Source organism: Coregonus clupeaformis, chromosome 12 (assembly GCF_020615455.1).
Source record: "Coregonus clupeaformis isolate EN_2021a chromosome 12, ASM2061545v1, whole genome shotgun sequence".
Taxonomy (NCBI): domain Eukaryota; kingdom Metazoa; phylum Chordata; class Actinopteri; order Salmoniformes; family Salmonidae; genus Coregonus; species Coregonus clupeaformis.
The window spans coordinates 44,207,826-44,228,775 of NC_059203.1; the positions used below are offsets into that span (position 1 = coordinate 44,207,826).

The 20,950-nt window shown below is 42.0% G+C and overlaps 1 protein-coding gene and 1 long non-coding RNA gene across 7 annotated transcripts in view; one reads left to right on the forward strand and one right to left on the reverse strand.

Annotated features, from left to right (window-relative positions):
- The window catches only part of LOC121578268 (FERM domain-containing protein 4B), a 70,153-nt gene that overhangs the window by 31,520 nt on the left and 17,683 nt on the right, over nt 1-20,950 (reverse strand). For 5 of the 6 annotated variants that reach the window (XM_041892513.1, XM_041892511.1, XM_041892509.1 and 2 more), the window contains exons 1-4: nt 5,601-5,689; nt 5,388-5,482; nt 5,012-5,104; nt 4,434-4,518 (exon numbers count right to left, since the gene is read on the reverse strand). In XM_041892513.1, the coding sequence (XP_041748447.1) occupies nt 4,434-4,518; nt 5,012-5,104; nt 5,388-5,482; nt 5,601-5,687 (360 nt within the window). In that variant the 5' untranslated portion in view covers nt 5,688-5,689. Of the gene's footprint in view, nt 1-4,433; nt 4,519-5,011; nt 5,105-5,387; nt 5,483-5,600; nt 5,690-20,950 lie in introns of those variants that run through there. The other variant, XM_041892512.1, reaches the window with a different exon arrangement.
- On the forward strand, nt 149-9,402 carry LOC121578269. Its single transcript, XR_006002756.1, has 4 exons — nt 149-214; nt 5,432-5,500; nt 5,586-5,696; nt 9,298-9,402. It is a non-coding gene; the product is annotated as an uncharacterized LOC121578269 (long non-coding RNA).

Here is a 20,950-nt window from a genome sequence, read left to right on the forward strand (position 1 = left end):
TATTCTTCATCCACGTTCGAAACGAATTATTGTTATGTTTATAATAACATAGAACGAACGTCCATACAATAGTTACAAAAAGACAGTATAATCGTAGTTATTTATCATTTCAACCTCCTTATAATCAAAATGGTACATTCTGAGAGCAGGTTCACGTTCCTCCAGTGTCGAAAAAAAGTTCCTCCTGGCAACGTTGTATCACTATCTCAAAAATGTACGTATCCCATTACTTATTTATAGTGTGTATGATATCAAATGGATTTATATTAAGTTCCATACAGGGTTATGAAGTGGCAGTGCGCATGAAGTTTTTAGGTCACTCGATGGAGGACACGGTGGAGCTGTTGTTAGTTTGCTCTAGTACCCTCTAAAGTAGAAAGACAGACAGGCGGCTCAAGATATAAGACCATCTCCATGGCGTGGAGAAGATCAATGGGCGCTTAAATACATGAGTAGCCTCCCAGATAGCAAAAAATGTCCCCCTATTACATCTGAAGGATTGGGAATGGTATCCATCGTTTCCTCTAGGTAATTCAGCAACTTTAGGTGATAAAACTTATGCAGATGTCTGTTGGCTACTCTGCCTTACTGATGTATATATATATACTGAACAACAATATAAACACAGCATGTAAAGTGTTGGTCCCATGTTTCATGAGCTGAAATAAAAGATCCCAGAAATTGTCCATATGCACAAAAAGCTTATTTCTCTCAAATGTTGTGCACAAATTAGTTTACATCCCTGTTAATGAGCATTTCTCCTTTACCAAGATAATCCATCCACCTGACAGGTGTGGCATATCAAGAAGCTGATTAAACAGCATGATCATTACACAAGTGCACCTTGTGCTGGGGACAATAAAAGGCCACTCTAAAATGTGCAGTTTTGTCAGACAACACAATGCCACAGATGTCTCAGGTTTTGAGGGAGTGTGCAATTGGCATGCTGACTGCAGGAATGTCCACCAGAGTTGTTGCCAGAGAATTGAATGTTCATTTCTCTACCATAAGTCACCTCTAACGTCTTTTTAGAGAATTTGGCAGTATGTCCAGCCGGCCTCACAACCGCAGACCACGTGTAACCACGCCAGCCCAGGAACTCCACATCTGGCTTCTTCACCTTCGGGATTGTCTGAGACCAGCCACCCAGACAGCTGATGAAACTGAGGAGTATTTTTGTCTGTAATAAAGCCCTTTTGTGGGGAAAAACTCATTCTGATTGGCTGGGCCTGGCTCCCCAGTGGGTAGGTCTGGCTCCCAAGTGCGTGGGCCTATGCCCTCCCAGGCCAACCCATGGCTGCACCCTTGCCCACTCATGTGAAATCCATAGATTAGAACCTAATTAATTGATTTCAATTGACTGATTTCCTTATATGAAATGTAACTTAGTAAAATCATTGAAATTGTTGCATGTTGCGTTTATATTTTTGTTCAGTATAAATCTATGTTAAGTTTCAAGTTTTATTAGTCGTATGTATGGGATACATCATCCAATGAAATGTTTACTTTCAGGTTCCTTCCCGACAGTGCAACAATAATAAGAAAATAAAAGATATGAATACAAACAATGTAAATGGCAGTAGAATCTAATAATACATTTTAGCATAAGTATAATACAGGAGGAGGAAATAATGCAATAGACAGTATGAGTGCTATTGATTATCATTAATCAATGCATCTGCCAAAATTGAATTGCAATAAAAAAGTTATTGATGGTCAAAAGGTCAGCTTTCCAATGTCAGACTAATAAGGAAAGTCAACAGTGGGTGCAGAACTCAACCCTTTACAATCACTGCTAGATAACAACACTGCTTTCCTTTACAATTCTCACGTGTGTGTGTGTGTGTGTGTGTGTGTGTGTGTGTGTGTGTGTGTGTGTGTGACCATGTAATATGTGATGTATGTGTGTCTGTATGTGTATGAAATGTTACACCTGTTCCTCCAGTTGCATTATCCAACATGTACAGTGGGGGGAAAAAAGTATTTAGTCAGCCACCAATTGTGCAAGATCTCACACTTAAAAAGATGAGAGAGGCCTGTAATTTTCATCATAGGTACACGTCAACTATGACAGACAAAATGAAGAAAAAAAAATCCAGAAAGTCACATTGTAGGATTTGTAATGAATTTATTTGCAAATTATGGTGGAAAATAAGTATTTGGTCAATAACAAAAGTTTCTCAATACTTTCTTATATACCCTTTGTTGGCAATGACACAGGTCAAACGTATTCTGTAAGTCTTCACAAGATCTTCACACACTGTTGCTGGTATTTTGGCCCATTCCTCCATGCAGATCTCCTCTAGAGCAGTGATGTTTTGGGGCTGTCGCTGGGCAACACGGACTTTCAACTCCCTCCAAATATTTTCTATGGGGTTGAGATCTGGAGACTGGCTAGGCCACTCCAGGACCTTGAAATGCTTCTTACGAAGCCACTCCTTCATTGCCCGGGCGGTGTTTTTGGGATCATTGTCATGCTGAAAGACCCAGCCACGTTTCATCTTCAATGCCCTTGCTGATGGAAGGAGGTTTTCACTCAAAATCTCACGATACATGGCCCCATTCATTCTTTCCTTTACACGGATCAGTCGTCCTGGTCCCTTTGCAGAAAAAACAGCCCCAAAGCATGATGTTTCCACCCCCATGCTTCACAGTAGGTATGGTGTTCTTTGGATGCAACTCAGCATTCTTTGTCCTCCAAACACGACCGAGTTGAGTTTTTACCAAAAAGTTCTATTTTGGTTTCATCTGACCATATGACATTCTCCCAATCCTCTTCTGGATCATCCAAATGCACTCTAGCAAACTTCAGACGGGGCTGGACATGTACTGGCTTAAGCAGGGGGACACGTCTGGCACTGCAGGATTTGAGTCCCTGGCGGCGTAGTGTGTTACTGATGGTAGGCTTTGTTACTTTGGTCCCAGCTCTCTGCAGGTCATTCACTAGGTCCCCCCGTGTGGTTCTGGGATTTTTGCTCACCGTTCTTGTGATCATTTTGACCCCACGGAGTGAGATCTTGCGTGGAGCCCCAGATCGAGGGAGATTATCAGTGGTCTTGTATGTCTTCCATTTCCTAATAATTGCTCCCACAGTTGATTTCTTCAAACCAAGCTGCTTACCTATTGCAGATTCAGTCTTCCCAGCCTGGTGCAGGTCTACAATTTTGTTTCTGGTGTCCTTTGACAGCTCTTTGGTCTTGGCCATAGTGGAGTTTGGAGTGTGACTGTTTGAGGTTGTGGACAGGTGTCTTTTATACTGATAACAAGTTCAAACAGGTGCCATTAATACAGGTAACGAGTGGAGGACAGAGGAGCCTCTTAAAGAAGAAGTTACAGGTCTGTGAGAGCCAGAAATCTTGCTTGTTTGTAGGTGACCAAATACTTATTTTCCACCATAATTTGCAAATAAATTCATTAAAAATCCTACAATGTGATTTTCTGGATTTCTTTTTCCCATTTTGTCTGTCATAGTTGACATGTACCTATGATGAAAATTACAGGCCTCTCTCATCTTTTTAAGTGGGAGAACTTGCACAATTGGTGGCTGACTAAATACTATTTTTCCCCACTATATGGTAGCCTAGATGATTTCCTCCTCTTAATTATCACAAACATTATCTAATATTTGTACAACAACACAGCTCAGAGATTTCTGCTAGTCTGGCTGAGCTGTGTGTGGCATGGGAAATATGCACAGGTCTCAGAGAGAAGAGGGAGTGAATCAGGATATTGTTATTTTTCATGTTGTTACAGTGCAGCATTTCCAAAAGAAAGCCCTAAATCAAATTATATTTTGGAGGATTAGGGAACTATTTGGTACTCTTGGAGAAAGCCTGAAAGCCATCATTGTGTTAAAGAATGTTGTATTAGAGTAGCCTACATAAAACAAAAGCAGGGAAGTCTCTGAGAAGTCAGCAAGTCAAGTGACTTTAGCCCACATTACAAAATAACTCTGTAGAATAATTACTATAAAAACTGTTTTTGAAAGAGCTTAAAATAATGAATAGTAATGAGAATGGAGAGTGTCCAGTCAAACAGCTAGTCCTTACTGTATTTTGTAAATGATGTGTAGACAAGAATTATCTGGCCACCAACTGTGTTTCTGGCCCACAGGCTTGTTGTTTTAAGATATTGACGTCTGGAGCCAACTTTCAGTTCCAGCAGCCACTCATCCTATCAGCTAGAATGCCCCACTATAATTCCACAACAGGAACCTTTGGCTTGTAATTACATTTGTGGGATTATATTTTCACTCCTCAAATGATCACAGGTCATACAATTGGTTTATGTCTGAGCATGCAGTGGAACAGGGTAAGCACAATATGTGCATTGGCATGGACATTGAAGGACAGGCTATGGAGGACTGACTCGTGGTATGCTCAATACAATCATATTGAGTAACAAATGTAAGGAAAGTAATTACATCCACTTACATTAAAGACTGACGATTTGGCATTTAGGAAAAACAGCTCCACTGTTGTATTCTCTTTCAAGAATGTTATCTTCTCAATATAAAACCTGTAAAACACAAATAGACATGATGTAATTAAATGGAGTCCTTGAATTAGGTGTAAGGGTAATGCTCCTTGTAGCCTACCACAATTTAAGTCGTTCATATTGCAGAATATTACATTAGCACCATCTACTGGACATGACTAGCTACATGTGGTCAGGGTTACAAGTACCTCCGATCAACACTGGGGGAATTAACAATGTAGTAGCTCTTTGAGCCTTCTCTTGGGCAACATTTATAGATACCAACTTTTTTTTGTTGATGGATTTTCAAATAAACCACATATAGCCTAGTTCGCAAAGAGGAAGGGTAAATCTATGGATTTAAGAAAATGTAAGATACACTGTCAAAGCCTCAGCCTGATGGTAGATGTGATAGAGTACACTATGGGGTAGCCGGCTGGTACAGTATGGTGGTCCATACTGTAGGCTACCAGCTGAGAGGCAGTGAGAGAGAGAGAGAGAGAGAGAGAGAGAGAGAGAGAGAGAGATCACTCACCTGACCAGGAATTTGAGCTCCAGTGGACCAGTCTTTTTAGTGAAGTCATGATCCAGCACCCTGCGATCCAGCTGGAGCCAGTTATGCTGACCACTTTGGAAGAATACAAGCAGAGTTATAGGGTTATAGGCAGACTACTCTGTTAGAACTCATGTTACTTACAACAGATGCTATCCATTTAACTGTGGTGTCAACTGCTACACTGATACAAAGTTGTCTCATAAATTGCATCATTTCAACTTGTGTCATGGAGATGCAATCAGCAGCATGGAAAAGGAGCTAGACTGGTTTACACCCATGCACAGTATTTTGTATCTGACACCACAATATTGGACATATATCAGTGAACTAGAATGTAGCTAGGAGTTGTACATACGTGTCATCGATGAAGAATAGTCCAAAATACTCCTTCTCCTTCAGGTTAAAGTGTGAGGACACCAAATCTAACAGATCCCGGGACAAGAGCTTCGGCTAGGAAGATGTAACCAGGTAGAGTATAAATGAACACAAATCCATGAAGTATCCACATTAGAGAATAACGACAATTAAAAGTACAGAGGTTGAGTTTGTGTAGAGGGTGTGTACCTACCTGGACCAGCAGCTCCAGCTTCCTGTCGTCCAGGAGGTGCACCTGGCACAGCCGGCCCTCCGTCATCTGTGGGAAGGGAACAGACATGACAGCATGGTGAGTACACCTTCACTACACCCAGCACATCGACTACTACACCCTCACTCTAGTACCACCATCTAATTCCTGGTATCTCCATGCACTGTTGAGACCAAACCAGGGGCACGGAAGCTATCTTCCCTACATCCATGACCTTCCTCTGCACCACTCATTAACATGAACCAAATCGAATGATCCGAGCCTTTCCTCCAATGTGAGACAAGATAATTCCTCATCTACGGTATAGCAGTTGAATAGATCAATTGATTCCTTTTTCATTGCCCAAATGGATGTTAGTGTTCGGGTGCTGTCAGCACATTTTACAGGTATGTGTGTGCTTGCCGTGTGCTATTCCATGTCCTTGGGTGAGATTAGTGTGTGGCGATGTTTGGAGTGCACACCATGTAGTGGGCATTCAAACTGCTGTTTGGGTTGGTGATATTTTAAGACCCATAATCTGCTTTCCTTATTCTGTTACTTCTGAGAGTGTGTAGATGATAAAGGACATTTGTTTACAACACAGTTGTAAGAAACAAGAAACAATGAATGGTCTGGTAAAACTGAGAGATTTAAACAAAGAATGGCCATGTAAGAGGTCTGTGAAAGCTGCAGGGAAACCAGGGAAAGATGCTGCACAGGATTCGTGTCAATGTTGACTCAAGGCTGCTTGACACTCAGGAATGTGGCGAAGAAGACATTTTACTTCTGTGACTCGTTGGAGTGAAAAACATGTGGCTCCCAACTGGTTTGGCTGGCCTGGCCTCTGTGGTGGAAAGTGACGGTCCGTTAGGGACCAGTGACCACAGGGTGGGAATAGACATTCTGGGCTGATGTTAACTGCAGTCTAACATAACCTATTGTTCCCTTCACCACAACAGAGTTACTGTTATACAAGCTACTTTTTTGCTTTGTCTTTGAACACATAAACCTCATAGAAATGTACTCAATTGTGAGCATGTCTGGACCAAATTATGTAAACTCTCTTTTTCTAAACTCAAACTGTAGTTTCTAGGCATTCCAAAAACAAAATTGAATCTCTATTTCCCTTGAGAATTCAAGCCCTTTCAGAATGGTTCAATAGCCCACCTATAAGGCAAAGAACAAAAACACAATCATGGATTACTGGATGACAATCAAATTCTTCAAGTTTTTGTAACACAGAAGAAACTATAGGGCCTGTCTGCATAGAACAACATGTGTGTTTTCTGTGTAATCCGTCTTAATAGAGAGAATTATTGTAGCTGTTAACTACACAAGCTCCATTGTCTATGCAGGGATTAGTCACTATAGTAACCCTTTAAGGGATTGTGCGGTTGTCCAGTGCATGATCCACACCACATTACATTTATCAATGTTGCATTGTTATGGACAAATGACATCAAAACATAGAAACAAAGAGGTCAGTAGCTCCAAGGTCTAAAATGCTCACTGCACAACCAATTTCAGAAAGACAGAAACTCATAAAACATTTAAACAGACAACGCCTAAAATACCCTTAGACTATAAAGATGTACAATGTGCTGTGGATAAAATGTTGTTTTCACTCATTACATTTTTCCTAACACTAGTAGCATGGCAGTAAAATAAGAGTTTTGTTGGTGACTATCACCCTGAAGAAGGCACAGTGATGCCGAAACGTTGGTGTTTTTTAACCCAATACATTACTGGGAGGTTATACATATGGAGTGTGCAACTCTGTTTTTATAGCTTACAGTTTATTCACCGTTAGCCAGCACCTCTACACTAAATAATTTTCTCTGGGTGTGCACCAGCTTATGCTTTTTATTTGACTATCTATCCTAACAATTTTTTTACTTTAAGTAACTTTACGTTTTAAGAATCACTAAGGATGGACCGCCCCCCTGCACAAAGCTAGAGGCCATGGCTTTAGAGAGGTTGACCCGCAGGTTTAAAGGAAGGTCATGTGATGTGTAATAGCCATGACACAGAGGTCATCCCCCTGACGGCCTGTCATTAGGGCAGGGCGTTCCAGCCGTGGCCTCTTCACACGACCTCCAGCCACTGACCTACATGGGCTTAGCTCCAGCCCCGCAGCCTTAGCCCCCGCCTGTCATTGACTGCTTAACAGACATTTTTGAACATTTTCCAAATTTGACAGACATGTACATATAGTTAAAGAGGATGTCTCATTTGTGCACAAGCAAGATCCCATTCAGGTGTTCCAACAAAAGACAGCATTTCAAAAGTGCTTCACTTCAAACTGGGAGATCAAAAGACTGCCCATGCTGCTTCCTGATGACTTCCACATGTGACATGAGACCCCTGTTAAACCCGTCCTCACAGGCACAAACAGCAAACAGTAAACTTTTATCCAATAGACACCATAAACTGGACACTAACCATTCCAAGACAATCTATCAAAAACAATATGTCATTCTAAAAGTGAAATTAAAATGTAGTTTCCCTTTGGACATACTCCGTTATAGCCACAACATGATGGTTATTCTACAGACCCCAGACAACTCTTGACAGATATGCCCATTTACATGAAGCAAGATATCAACAAGACAAGTCAAATTAGAATAGATCAGATATGATCTTGCTCCAGGCACCTGTACCTCCCAGTTAGCAGCTGGCACAGTAACTGTCAACAGAGCAGTCAATAAAAGCCACATTGATTTGAGCAGCATGTACAGTACAACCTTTCCCCTGGAGTAAAGGGATTGATTAGTAACACAGTTTCAGCGTACCTGATAGAACTCCCCGAGCTGCCACCATGTCTGTAGGAAGCGGCGGGTTGGCATGAGCCCCTGAGAGGACCACCTTCTGAGGGTCTGCTCCGCCAAGCTCCACACAATCTGGCTGCTTGAGGCCAGCAGCTCCACCACTCTAGACATGAAGCTCACAGCCATGGCTGTCACTTCACCGCTCACTCACTCACTCACTCCCAGAGATCAAGGTTTGCAGTGCCCAGCACAGCCTTTCTCTACTGATACTAGTTGTAGAACGTCTGTGATGCTTGAGAGATTCTTGGCCCAAGAGAATGTACGCTGCTGAGTATGACACCGACTTCACTCTGTGTCTAGATGCTGTTGTGAATGTCAATACCCTGGAGGAACTTCAGTAGTAGTCTACTACTACACACACGCTTTACTATGTCTCTCTGCTGATGTAATCTGTGAGAGTCACAGCTCTGGAGTTGTAGAGCTGGAGTAGAGTCTCCCAGCCTCCCGCACTGGGCCCTGGTCCAAGACACAGCCTCACACTCACAGGACGAACGGAAGAGGGAGGGCACGACACAGCCACAGAGAACCAGCCTAAAGAAGCTTGGTCTGCTCACCACATAAACACACTTTACACACACATACTGTACACACACAGACTGACGGACAGCTCAATCACTCCATCTCCGCCTCATAAACATTATATTTACTTTCTGACTAACACTATAGTTTTTTTTCCTTGAGGTCGTTAACTCTGATGCCCAGTCTTTTTGCACACAGTGTACTGTAGTTGTTCACTCATTATCAGGGAAAGGATAAACTATAATGGTATTAAAAATATATATCATATCACATTAGATATTGTTATATAATAGTGTGAAATAGATTTGAGTGATTCAGGATGGTTTCTGAAGGTCATTCATTTTCTCTATAAGGTACTCCGGATACAGTTTCCTGAAGACAGCAGATGTCTCCACCCATCATATTCCACAGGAAAACTCAAAATAACCTGTATGATTTGGACCAGCAGAGGCGTTACAGCAGAAAACACTATTACTAAAACTGAAACTGTCTTTCTTTGGAAAATGTTCAATGTTGGAAACTGACAATAAACAGAATGTAATGCATATAGCTTAGGAAATGTGTTGAAGATTTCCATAGTGTTGCTTTTGATTTCAAACATTGACATTTGAAATACTGTTGAAATATTTGTTTATTTAGAATAAGCATTTTTACATTCCTTTTACCAAAGAAGGATGTTCATATTTTCCCAAAGAGCCACACACCATTCTGACAGAAACTGAAGAAAACAAGTGAAAAGAGAGAAAATGTGCTCTCGGCTGTAGAATCCCAATTATATAAGTCTATAGTTGAGTCAGACGATGTGTCTCATCTGGAAACAATATCCTGCTGTTTGTTTGAGTGATCCGAGTCTCCTAGAACACAAAATATTCTGCAGTCAACACGTACAACAGAACATGCTACAAAGCCCTCTGAACAACATCCGAGGGATTATCTGAAACAAAGTTGAATTAATACTCATAACAGGCCTGATTACTGTGGGGGTCAAATCAATGCTAAACCATTGTCTACATCATAAAAATGGGTTAATCAATTGTTCCCAAGCAGCACTGTCCACTGTGGCCAGAACATTAGCAGCTGTGGGATTGTGACTAGGAGGATGACACCGCAGTCTCAGAAGTGTAACCTGTCATCTATGGAAAATCAATCTCTCATCATCTGTTCCGTCTGCCCATTGTCCTGACTGGAAGGACATGGATGATTCTTAAATCCTTTGGACTACATGTGTATAGTCTTATAGTTACAGTGAGGGAAAAAAGTATTTGATCCCCTGCTGATTTTGTACGTTTGCCCACTGACAAAGACATGATCAGTCTATAATTTTAATTGTAGGTTGATTTGAACAGTGAGAGACAGAATAACAACAAAAACATCCAGAAAAACGCATGTCAAAAATGTTATAAATTGATTTGCATTTTCATGAGGGAAATAAGTATTTGACCCCTCTGCAAAACATGACTTAGTACTTGGTGGCAAAACCCTTGTTGCCAATCACAGAGGTCAGACGTTTCTTGTAGTTGGCCACCAGGTTTGCACACATCTCAGGAGGGATTTTGTCCCACTCCTCTTTGCAGATCTTCTCCAAGTCATAAGGCTTCGAGGCTGACATTTGGCAACTCGAACCTTCAGCTCCCTCCACAGATATTCTATGGGATTAAGGTCTGGAGACTGGCTAGGCCACTCCAGGACCTTAATGTGCTTCTTCTTGAGCCACTCCTTTGTTGCTTTGGCCATGTGTTTTGGGTCATTGTCATGCTGGAATACCCATCCACGACCCATTTTCAATGCCCTGGCTGTGGGAAGGAGGTTCTCACCCAAGATTTGACGGTACATGGCCCCGTCCATCGTCCCTTTGATGCGGTGAAGTTGTCCTGTCCCCTTAGCAGAAAAACACCCCCAAAGCATAATGTTTCCACCTCCATGTTTGACGGTGGGGATGGTGTTCTTGGGGTCATAGGCAGCATTCCTCCTCCTCCAAACATGGCGTGTTGAGTTGATGCCAAACAGCTCGATTTTGGTCTCATCTGACCACAACACTTTCACCCAGTTCTCCTCTGAATAATTCAGAGTTCATTGGCAAACTTCAGACAGGCCTGTATATGTGCTTTCTTGAGCAGGGGGACCTTGCAGGCGCTGCAGGATTTCAGTCCTTCACGGTGTGGTGTGTTACCAATTGTTTTCTTGGTGACTATGGTCCCAGCTGCCTTGAGATCATTGACAAGATCCTCCCGTGTAGTTCTGGGCTGATTCCTCACCGTTCTCATGATCATTGCAACTCCACGAGGTGAGATCTTGCATGGAGCCCCAGGCAGAGGGAGATTGACAGTTATTTTGTGTTTCTTCCATTTGCGAATAATCGCACCAACTGTTGTCACCTTCTCACCAAGCTGCTTGGCGATGGTCTTGTAGCCCATTCCAGCCTTGTGTAGGTCTACAATCTTGTCCCTGACATCCTTGGAGAGCTCTTTGGTCTTGGTCATGGTGGAGAGTTTGGAATCTGATTGATTAATTGCATCTGTGGACAGGTGTCTTTTATACAGGTAACAAGCTGAGATTAGGAGCACTCCCTTTAAGAGTGTGCTCCTAATCACAGCTCGTTACCTGTATAAAAGACACCTGGGAGCCAGAAATCTTTCTGATTGAGAGGGGGTCAAATACTTATTTCCCTCATTAAAATGCAAATCAATTTATAACATTTTTGACATGTGTTTTTCTGGATTTTTGTTGTTGTTATTCTGTCTCTCACTGTTCAAATAAACCTACCATTAAAATTATAGACGGATCATGTCTTTGTCAGTGGGCAAACGTACAAAATCAGCAGGGGATCAAATACTTTTTTCCCTCACTGTATAGTATAGTTTTCTAGTGCGGTAAAGACAAACACTTATTGAACTAAACAATCAACTGCAATAACTTTAACAATTTTGCAATAATGTATCTACTACAGATAAAACACAGTGTATCTAGCTCCATTAAGAAAATACCTTCAGGAGGAATTTAATTATTCCATTTCGACGTCAAAATTACAAAATACTTTCTGGTTAATATTTAAAATTGTATATTCAAAATGTTTTTTGATAAAAAAAACAGCTGCCTGTGTCCGCTAGATAAAGCAAGAACGTACAATATAAAACCAGTGCAGAACCTATAGATGACATAACTTACATTCTGTACTTTAAATTAAAGTGTAATCCCCTCTAGCCGTATCTACCATCCCATACTATGTTGAGACTTGGACCAGGCAGTAGTCAGATGATTCCCTCCACAGTGAGAGGGGAAATGTATGTTTGCTTCTATAACACATACAGGCATGCACGGGCTGTCTTCCATTGAGAGACAAAGGAACAGCCAAGCCAGAGGCCAAAACACACACACACACACACACACACACGTGCACACAGAAACCCCAGAAGACAGAAACACACACATGCACAATGCCCGCAGGTGCCTGCTATTCACAGCTGATGTGTGATTGTGCTCCAGTCGGCAGCTTTGGGGTAGAGGTAGGGGTGAGACCAAAACAAGAAACAGTCTGTGAATTTACAGACTGAGGGGATCCCAGGGGAAAGTAAGAACTGTATGCCTCTCTCGCCTCTCATCGGGAGTAACCACTCTTTATCTATTCCTAAAATCATCCATGTCCATGTCTCGAGTAGATTCTATTCAGCTCTATACACAGATGCCTCTGTCCACTTTGTCATTTCCCCTCACACTAGTCTCGCTTTGCCAACCTTATAGTGCAATGTAAGGGAATGAGACTACCCTCACACAAAATCCAAATTTTCAGTTCATCTGGGCCTTTTGAAGAATGGTGGTGGTGATACAATGCAGAGGAGCAGTGTACACTATTATCTGTCACACCCATCTGTGAAACCTTAAATATTTCCCTATAGTCCCTGATGAAAGAAAGTATGGATCTATCTTTTCCTCTCACTCTTCTGGTGCCTTATGCATTGTGAGTGGACAGCTCCAGCTGTCCCTCTCACTCTCATTCACCCATATGTCTCCATAATGAGAGACCCGCTGGAGAGGCTGGTACCACTGACTGCAGCATGACCTCACACTCTGGCCCACTCTTCGCTCTGAGGTCACACTCGTAAACACGTCACTGACAAGCCCCCTCCAAGTCATATATGCTCCACAGAGGAATTTATTTATTTCAGCGCTAATTATTGTCCTCATGACTTCAAGAGTGTGCTTTACCACCAATTGTGTTTTTTCTCTCCTTACGACCAGAATACAATCAATTGTTGTGGAGAATCAGGGAACTGCTGCCTTGTTGAACATACTGCAGTTTCCAGACATCACCAGTAGGCGGAGTAATATCACACTACTAGACTAGACTCCACTACTGAATAAGTGTAAGGCAGTGGTCTACAACATTCGTCATTTTGTTCTAGCCCACAGTGTTAGTGCTGGGCTGAAACAAAAGCATGCACCTCCTGTCATGCTCCAGAACAGGCATTGGAGACCCCTGATCTGGTGTAGCCTTTTACACTCTTATCTGTGTACGGGTTGAAAATAGCACTGATAAAAGCCTACATTGGAATGCAGTGGCTATACAGTAACATCCTATACATGACGGCAGACCTCAGGCTCTGCGCTTCACGGCGATGTATGGGTTTTGACTGACAGTCATTCTGAACTTGAGCACCGCGCTCGTCAATACGTTTTGCCCATCCCTCCCGCTAATTGGGCAACTTCTGCATATTTTTTGTTTACTGAGTGAGGGAGATGCTGCAAATTTAGAGGATTCTATGTATTTATTAAGATGAGACGTTGAGGATTATAATAAATACTGCTTTGATGTCATACAAGCAAGCCAAACAACCTTGAGTCCAAATGTGCACTTCACATTTCCATATCATAAAACTCATGTCATATACAGTGTCAACGTTTAAAATCACTATGTTTGATGTAAAGTTACAAGATGACGTAGTGTATTACTCTGGGTTATTCTGAACAGAATTAGTCTGTTTATCTACTGTGAAGAAAATTAGCCGCGGCACACGCACCTGAATGCATTCAAGTCTCTTTTCTATGCACACCAAAATTACGATCTGTTTCTCTGACTTGCATTGGCTAGTCATTGTTGGCAATAGGACAAGCTTTCAAATGATGCCCACCTGACCCAGATTGCGATTTATAAGGGAGCGTTTTTGGATTGCGTAACAACAGTAATTGTGTGATGGCAGGGTTGAGTTGGTCAGCCATGGTTTGCCAGTGCTGTGATAAGATCAGTGGCAGTTCCTCAGAGGAGGAAGGGGAGGATCATCCTCCTCAGTGAATTTCAGAAAAATCTAAATAGTGAAACATTAAAAAAGTTATCCTTTTTAGATAAAACTATACTAAATATATTCACATCACCAAATAATTGATTTAAACACACTGTTTTGAAATGACGCTCTACAGTAGCCTCAACAGCACTCTGTAGGGTAGCACCATGGTGTAGCCGGAGGACAGCTAGTTTCCATCCTCCTCTAGGTACATTGACTTCAACACAAAACCTAGGAGGCTCATGGTTCTCACCCCCTTTCATAACCTTACACCGTAATTATGACAACTTCCAGAGGATGTCCCACAACCTATAAGAGCTCTTGCAGCATAAACTGACATGTTGTCCACCCAATCAAAGGATCAGAGAATGAATATAGTACTCAAAGCATAAGCTACAGTTAGCTAACACTGCAGTGCATAAAATGTGATGTGTAGTTGACTCAAACAGAGAGAAAGACAATAGTAAATTCATTTCTTTAAAAATAAAGGACATCACAGTGCTTGAGGCGTCACTACAGACCCGGGTTCGATTCCCGACTGTAACTACCAATTGGATATCACCAAATTGGGGAGAAAAAAGGAGTAAAAAAAATACAATAATGAAGGAGAAGCAAGAAAGGGAGAGAGCGCGAGAGAGATATTTCTATGGATTTTTAAAACTTTCCCTTAGGTAGCGAATGTAGCTAGCTAGTTTAGTCCACTCAAACACCCGGCTCAAACAGAGGGGGATGCTATGTTAGCTGCCTATGGCTATCCAATACTGGAACTTTTCCAAGTCAAGGTTAGCTTTTGATTTTATTAATTTATTGCCACCGGAGCCCACCGGTGTAACTGCTAAACTGCTTGCTGACTGTACACTGTACTGCACGATTGTAGCGGGTTTACTAATGTGTTAGTTTTGTCAGAGGTGTGCTCTATACAGAAAATTGACATATAATTTAGTACCAGTCAAACATTTGGACACACCTACTCATTCAAGGGTTTTTCTATTTTTTTCTACTATTTTCTACATTGTAGAATAATATTGAAGACATCAAAACTATTAAATAACACATTTGGAATCATGTAGTAACCAAAAAAGTGTTAAACAAATCAAAATATATTTTATATTTGAGGTTCTTCAATAGCCACCCTTTGCCTTGATGACAGCTTTGCACACTCTTGGCATTCTCTCAACCAGCTTCATGAGGTAGTCACCTGGAATCCATTTAAATTAACAGGTGTGTCTTCTTAAAAGTTAATTTGTGGAATTTCTTTCCTTCTTAATGCGTTTGATCCAAACAGTTGTGTTGTGACAAGGTAGGGGGGGCATACAGAAGATAGCCCTATTTGGTAAAATAACAAGTCCATATTATGGCAAGAACAGCTCAAATAAGCAAAGAGAAACGACAGTCCATCATTACTGTAAGACATGACGGTCAGTCAATACGGAACATTTGAAGAACTTTGAAAGTTTCTTCAAGTGCAGTCGCAAAAAACCATCAAGCGCTATGATGAAACTGGCTCTCATGAGGACCGCCACAGGAATGGAAGATCCAAAGTTACCTCTGCTGCAGAGGATAAGTTCATTAGAGTTACCAGCCTCAGAAATTGCAGCCCAAATAAATGCTTCACAGAGTTCAAGTAACAGACACATCTCAACCTCAACTGTTCAGAGGGGACTGTGTGAATCAGGCCTTCATGGTAGAATTGCTGCAAAGAAACCACTGCTAAAGGACACCAATAAGAAGAAGAGACCTGCTTGGGCCAAGAAACATGAGCAATGGACATTAGACCGGTGGAAATTTGTCCTTTGGTCTGGAGTCCAAATTGGAGATTTTTGGTTCCAACCGCCGTGTCTTTTTGAGACGCGGTGTGGGTGAACGGATGATCTCCGCATGTGTATTTCCCACCGTAAAGCATGGAGGAGGAGGTGTTATGGTGTAGGGGTGATTTGCTGGTGACACTGTCTGTGATTTATTTAGAATTCAAGGCACACTTAACCAGCATGGCTGCCACAGCATTCTACAGTGTATTGCCATCCCATCTGGTTTGGGCTTAGTGGGACTATAATTTGTTTTTCAACAGGACAATGACCCAACACACCTCCAGGCTGTGTAAGGGCTATTTTACCAAGAAGGAGAGGGATGGAGTGGAGTGCTGCATCAGATGACCTGGCCTCCACAATCCCCCGACCTCAACCCAATTGAGATGGTTTGGGATGAGACGAACCGCAGAGTGAAGGAAAAGCAGCCAACAAGTGCTCAGCATATGTGGACACTCCTTCAAGACTGTTGGAAAAGCATTCCAGGTGAAGCTGGTTGAGAGAATGCCAAGAGTGTGCAAAGCTGTCATCAAGGCAAAGGGTGGCTATTTGAATAATCTCAAATAAGAAATATATTTTCATTTGTTTAACACTTTTTTGGTTACTACATGAGTCCATGTGTGTTATTTCATAGTTTTGATGTCTTCACTATTATTCTGCAATGTAAAAATAAAGAAAAACCCTTGAATGAGTAGGTGTGTCCAAACTTTTGACTGGTACTGTATATACACACACACACAATCCTTCCTCCAAAAGGACCATTCTATGGATAAAATGTCATGAAAATCCCCAAAATATTGATATTTCTTTGTCCTGGTTTCGTGAGGAATCACTCTGTTATGTGTGTCCAAACTTTTGACTGGTAGTGTACATGTACATATTACCTCAATTACCTCGACTACTAACCTGTGCCCCCGCACATTGACTCTTGTACTAGTACCTCCTGTATATAGCCTCACTACTGTTATTTTACTGCTGCTCTTTTTGTTATCAATTTTTTACATAACACTTATTTTTCTTAAAACTGCATTGTTGGTTAAGGGCTTGTAAGTAAGCATTTCACTGTAAGGTATACACCTGTCGTAGTCTGCGCATGTGACAAATAACATTTGATTTGATTTGAAGTAGTAGAGTCATTTTGGTTGTGAAGTGCATTATCAAAAAGCTTTGTTCTTTCTTGAAAACAAAATGTAATTCACCACTTGGCTGTCTATTGTATCACCCTGTCACAGGCCCTACCAGTCAACACCACCTCATAAGATGAGGAAGTACATTGTTTATGAGGATTGCCTGCTGCAGTTGTTCGAGAGATCCAGTTTGCAGCTGAACATGCAACATAGAGAAGACCAGCAATGGAACCCTCAGCATCACGCAGACATGCCCTCACTGTGAGCATTCCTATAAATGGAACAGGGAGGACACTTGAATCAGGTTGGTGACTTTTGACCTGGTCAAAGGTCAAACTGTTTTGAGTTTGTCCCAATTCACCTTCATAACCTAGCCTGGTGGAACCAGCCTGATCGCTGTGTTTACCATTCTATTTCACTTCATATATCATAATATCTGAAGTGAAATAGAAAGGTGAATGCAGAACTCAGGTTGGTGCAACCATGCTAATCATAACCACCATTGATAATGTAATCAGTGCTCTGTGTGTGTGTGTTTCTGTGTGAACAACCAGTATCTTTGATGAGGGGCCAGGAGCTGATCTACACTGCCATGCCCATCAATGGGGCTCTTGCAAAGACCTCACAAAGACCTTGTCAGATATCACCTATCCTAACTGCCATTGGTAATTGATGTTCACAGATGCATCTATGGAGCCAGCACTTGGAGACTTGCAAGATGATGTGATGGAGTCTGACCGACAGACAGGCTTGATATTGACGCCTCTGAATGGAGAGACCTGGCGCTCGGCATTAAAATCTTAATACACACAACATTTACTTGTATTGTCTTGTTTTTATTATTGAATTGAATGTTATCAGTCAGTATGGGGAGGGATAAACCCTGTGTATCCTGCACTGGGATCAGGGAACTCCTGTTGTATACGGGACACCACACAGGAAGGTATGACCATTCTGACATGTTTGCCAAGGTAGCCCCATTACCACCAGACAAAATGCCGATAGGCACAGTATCTGTATCGGATAGGAATGACAACGAAAGGTGAAAAGTGCACATTCTTATATTAACAGAACCTTGCTTCTATGGTATTATGTAAAGGGTTGCTTATTCTACATGGACCTGTTACTACATTTTAAAGTTATCAAAACACTTAGTTTAAAATATCTACATAAATTCAGCAATTGCATTCTTCTCATATTACTCTGTAGGCTACTGACCTATTCAAAGCGTCCTCCGGCATCTCACCATACATATGCCTGTAGTTATTGAACTCAACCTGCAGGAGATTTGTTTGTTCTAATTGAGTGTGGGGAAACAGCTGCGGGCAAGTTTCTGACACATCCAAGAAACACCCCCATCAAACCACACCCCCAAGCCAACTCACGTTTGGCTTCTGTCATGGCCGCCAGCATTTCATGAGGAACAAGCCAGAAAACGAGGCCAAATCAGTGGGTGCAGTTCCCCTTTAAGGAGTACATATTAGTCCTGAGTGTTACCTGACAATTGTTCACATAGCGTTTCATCTGACTAGCGAGTCCTTCGAGGAGATGATTACACACCTCAGGCATGCTCTGGCTCTGGTACTGAGGCAGCGGATGTCTGTTTCAATTTAGATAACTCTCAGTCCAATTCCATAACTTATCAGTATTAATAGGCTTGGGTCTATGGGGAATACAATGAGGGCATGACAGTGCTGCCATGATCATAAAGCATCTGTGTCCCCTAGCTAATTTCATTAGGATGGCAATTACCACGTACCGTAAGCGCTCCATTAATTGTCTAAAAGAGGATGGTCTCCCACAGTAGCAGACATACAGCTCCAGCACAGGGCAACAGCTGCTAACACAGAGCTACAGCTGACGGGCCACAGCCCCATTCCACATACAGAGCTACAGCTGACAGGCAGGCAGGCTAGGACACGAACACATACAGTACAGTACGGCTGAGGCAAGGGCAGCATGGTGGGCAGTGTTAGCATTCCCTTTCCTCTCAGAGATGACACCCATGCCATGCCTTCAGAGTGACAGGGACAGTGCCATGGCTTTACATGGAAAGCATGCTGACTGCTGCCTGTTTAGAAGCAGAACATGTGTCCAATCTGTTCCAGGTCATGACATCCCGATGGGGGCATTTTGTAGTCATAAATCAAATATGAGAGGATTAAAATAAATCTAATAAAACATTTAAAATAATCAAGTCTAGCAGTTATGCATAAGTGATTGGTTGATTACTATGCTACACGTCTCATATGTTGTAGTGTTTACCAAATTAAATCAAGTCTGATAACTTACTCTTACTCTTCCCCTGTGCTCCAATAAGCTCTCCCAATTCAGAATGGTTGCTATTAAGCACACATTCTGCATTCAATCAACCAGGGATGAAACTATAGATTCTGAGAAGGATTTGTATTTTCTTTCCCTAACAGTCAAACATCTCCAGTATGTCTGTGAATGAGAGGTCTCCATTATATGCCTTGAGGGAAGTTCTCAGTGCATATGTTTAATACACAGGACTCAATAATACCCAATTAAAGTCATGTGATAAAGCTCCAGTTGGTGAATGAGAGAGAGAGAGAAAAGCTTTTTGTGTGTGGGGGTGCGGTCCAGTCAAGCCCTGCTTTGTGCAGCCAGGCAAGGGGTGGAGGAGAGAGAGGGGTCTGGGGGTCAGTACTGCCACCACCGTCCCATTGAGATGTCTGTTATGACCGGGGATTTGGGATCTGGTTCTCTGCTTTCCAGGACACTGCTCTGAGGCCTGCTGGAGGCCCTGGCCTGTGACAAACACAGTGTGCATAACCCAGATGCCACCAAGCTGAGGGGGCTGAGGGGGTGGGACGGAGGCCATGGTGTCAGTCGCACACTGTCTGCCCCCATCAAATAAGCCCCCGGCCCCAAGGGATTGTGGGTGCTGCTGAGATTTGCAAAGGCAGAGGCTGTTAGAGAGAGAAAAAATTAACTAGAGCTGCAGGGTTTTAATATGATATGCAAGAGATGGAGGACATGAATGGTTACTCTCTGTGGGGGTCCTAAGAGACAGACAAAGACAGGGAGAGAGTAAGCGAGCAAACGAGAGAGAGAGAGACAGAAAGACAGAGAATGGTTAATATAACATGTATGCTGATTTCTCATGCTTGATTGTCTAGCTTCTCTAACGTACTTTATTTGTTTAGGTTGTTTAGGTATTCATAAATGAGGAAGTTACTTTATTCTATAAATGACATGAGTGCCAAGCTATGCCTGGTCAACAAAACGTCCCTGTTCAGTCATGTTGTAAAATAAATTTTTCTTGTCTTGTTTTATTCAACACAATAGCAAAATGCCTGTTTTTATTTATAGCTATGTTCAGCAATGACATTGTCCTTGTTCGGTAAATATAGATGAATTACCACCATCATGCCTCCAATTTCCACAGTAATTTGAATGGTGCCCAGAGGAAGGTCTTTAGCGACCCAGTGAAAAGGTTATACTGAATGCTTAACTAGGGCCATGGCGGTCATGAAATGTTGTCAGCCGGTGATTGTCAAGCAAATGACTGCCGGTCTCACGTTAATTGACCGTTAATTAACATAAACACATTTAGCATCTCCTGGCTTCCACGCATAGCCTACAAGCCACTGATGCAGACCTTTGGAACATCTACATTTATAATGGATTTATTGTGATGGTATAGGCTATAATAAATCAATTTAATATAGCCTATACCATCACAATAAATCCATTATTTATTTTAAACAGGATATGAAGAAAATGTAGAACAGAATAGCATACTCCGAGTTTTTCTTATGTTAGGCCCTGATC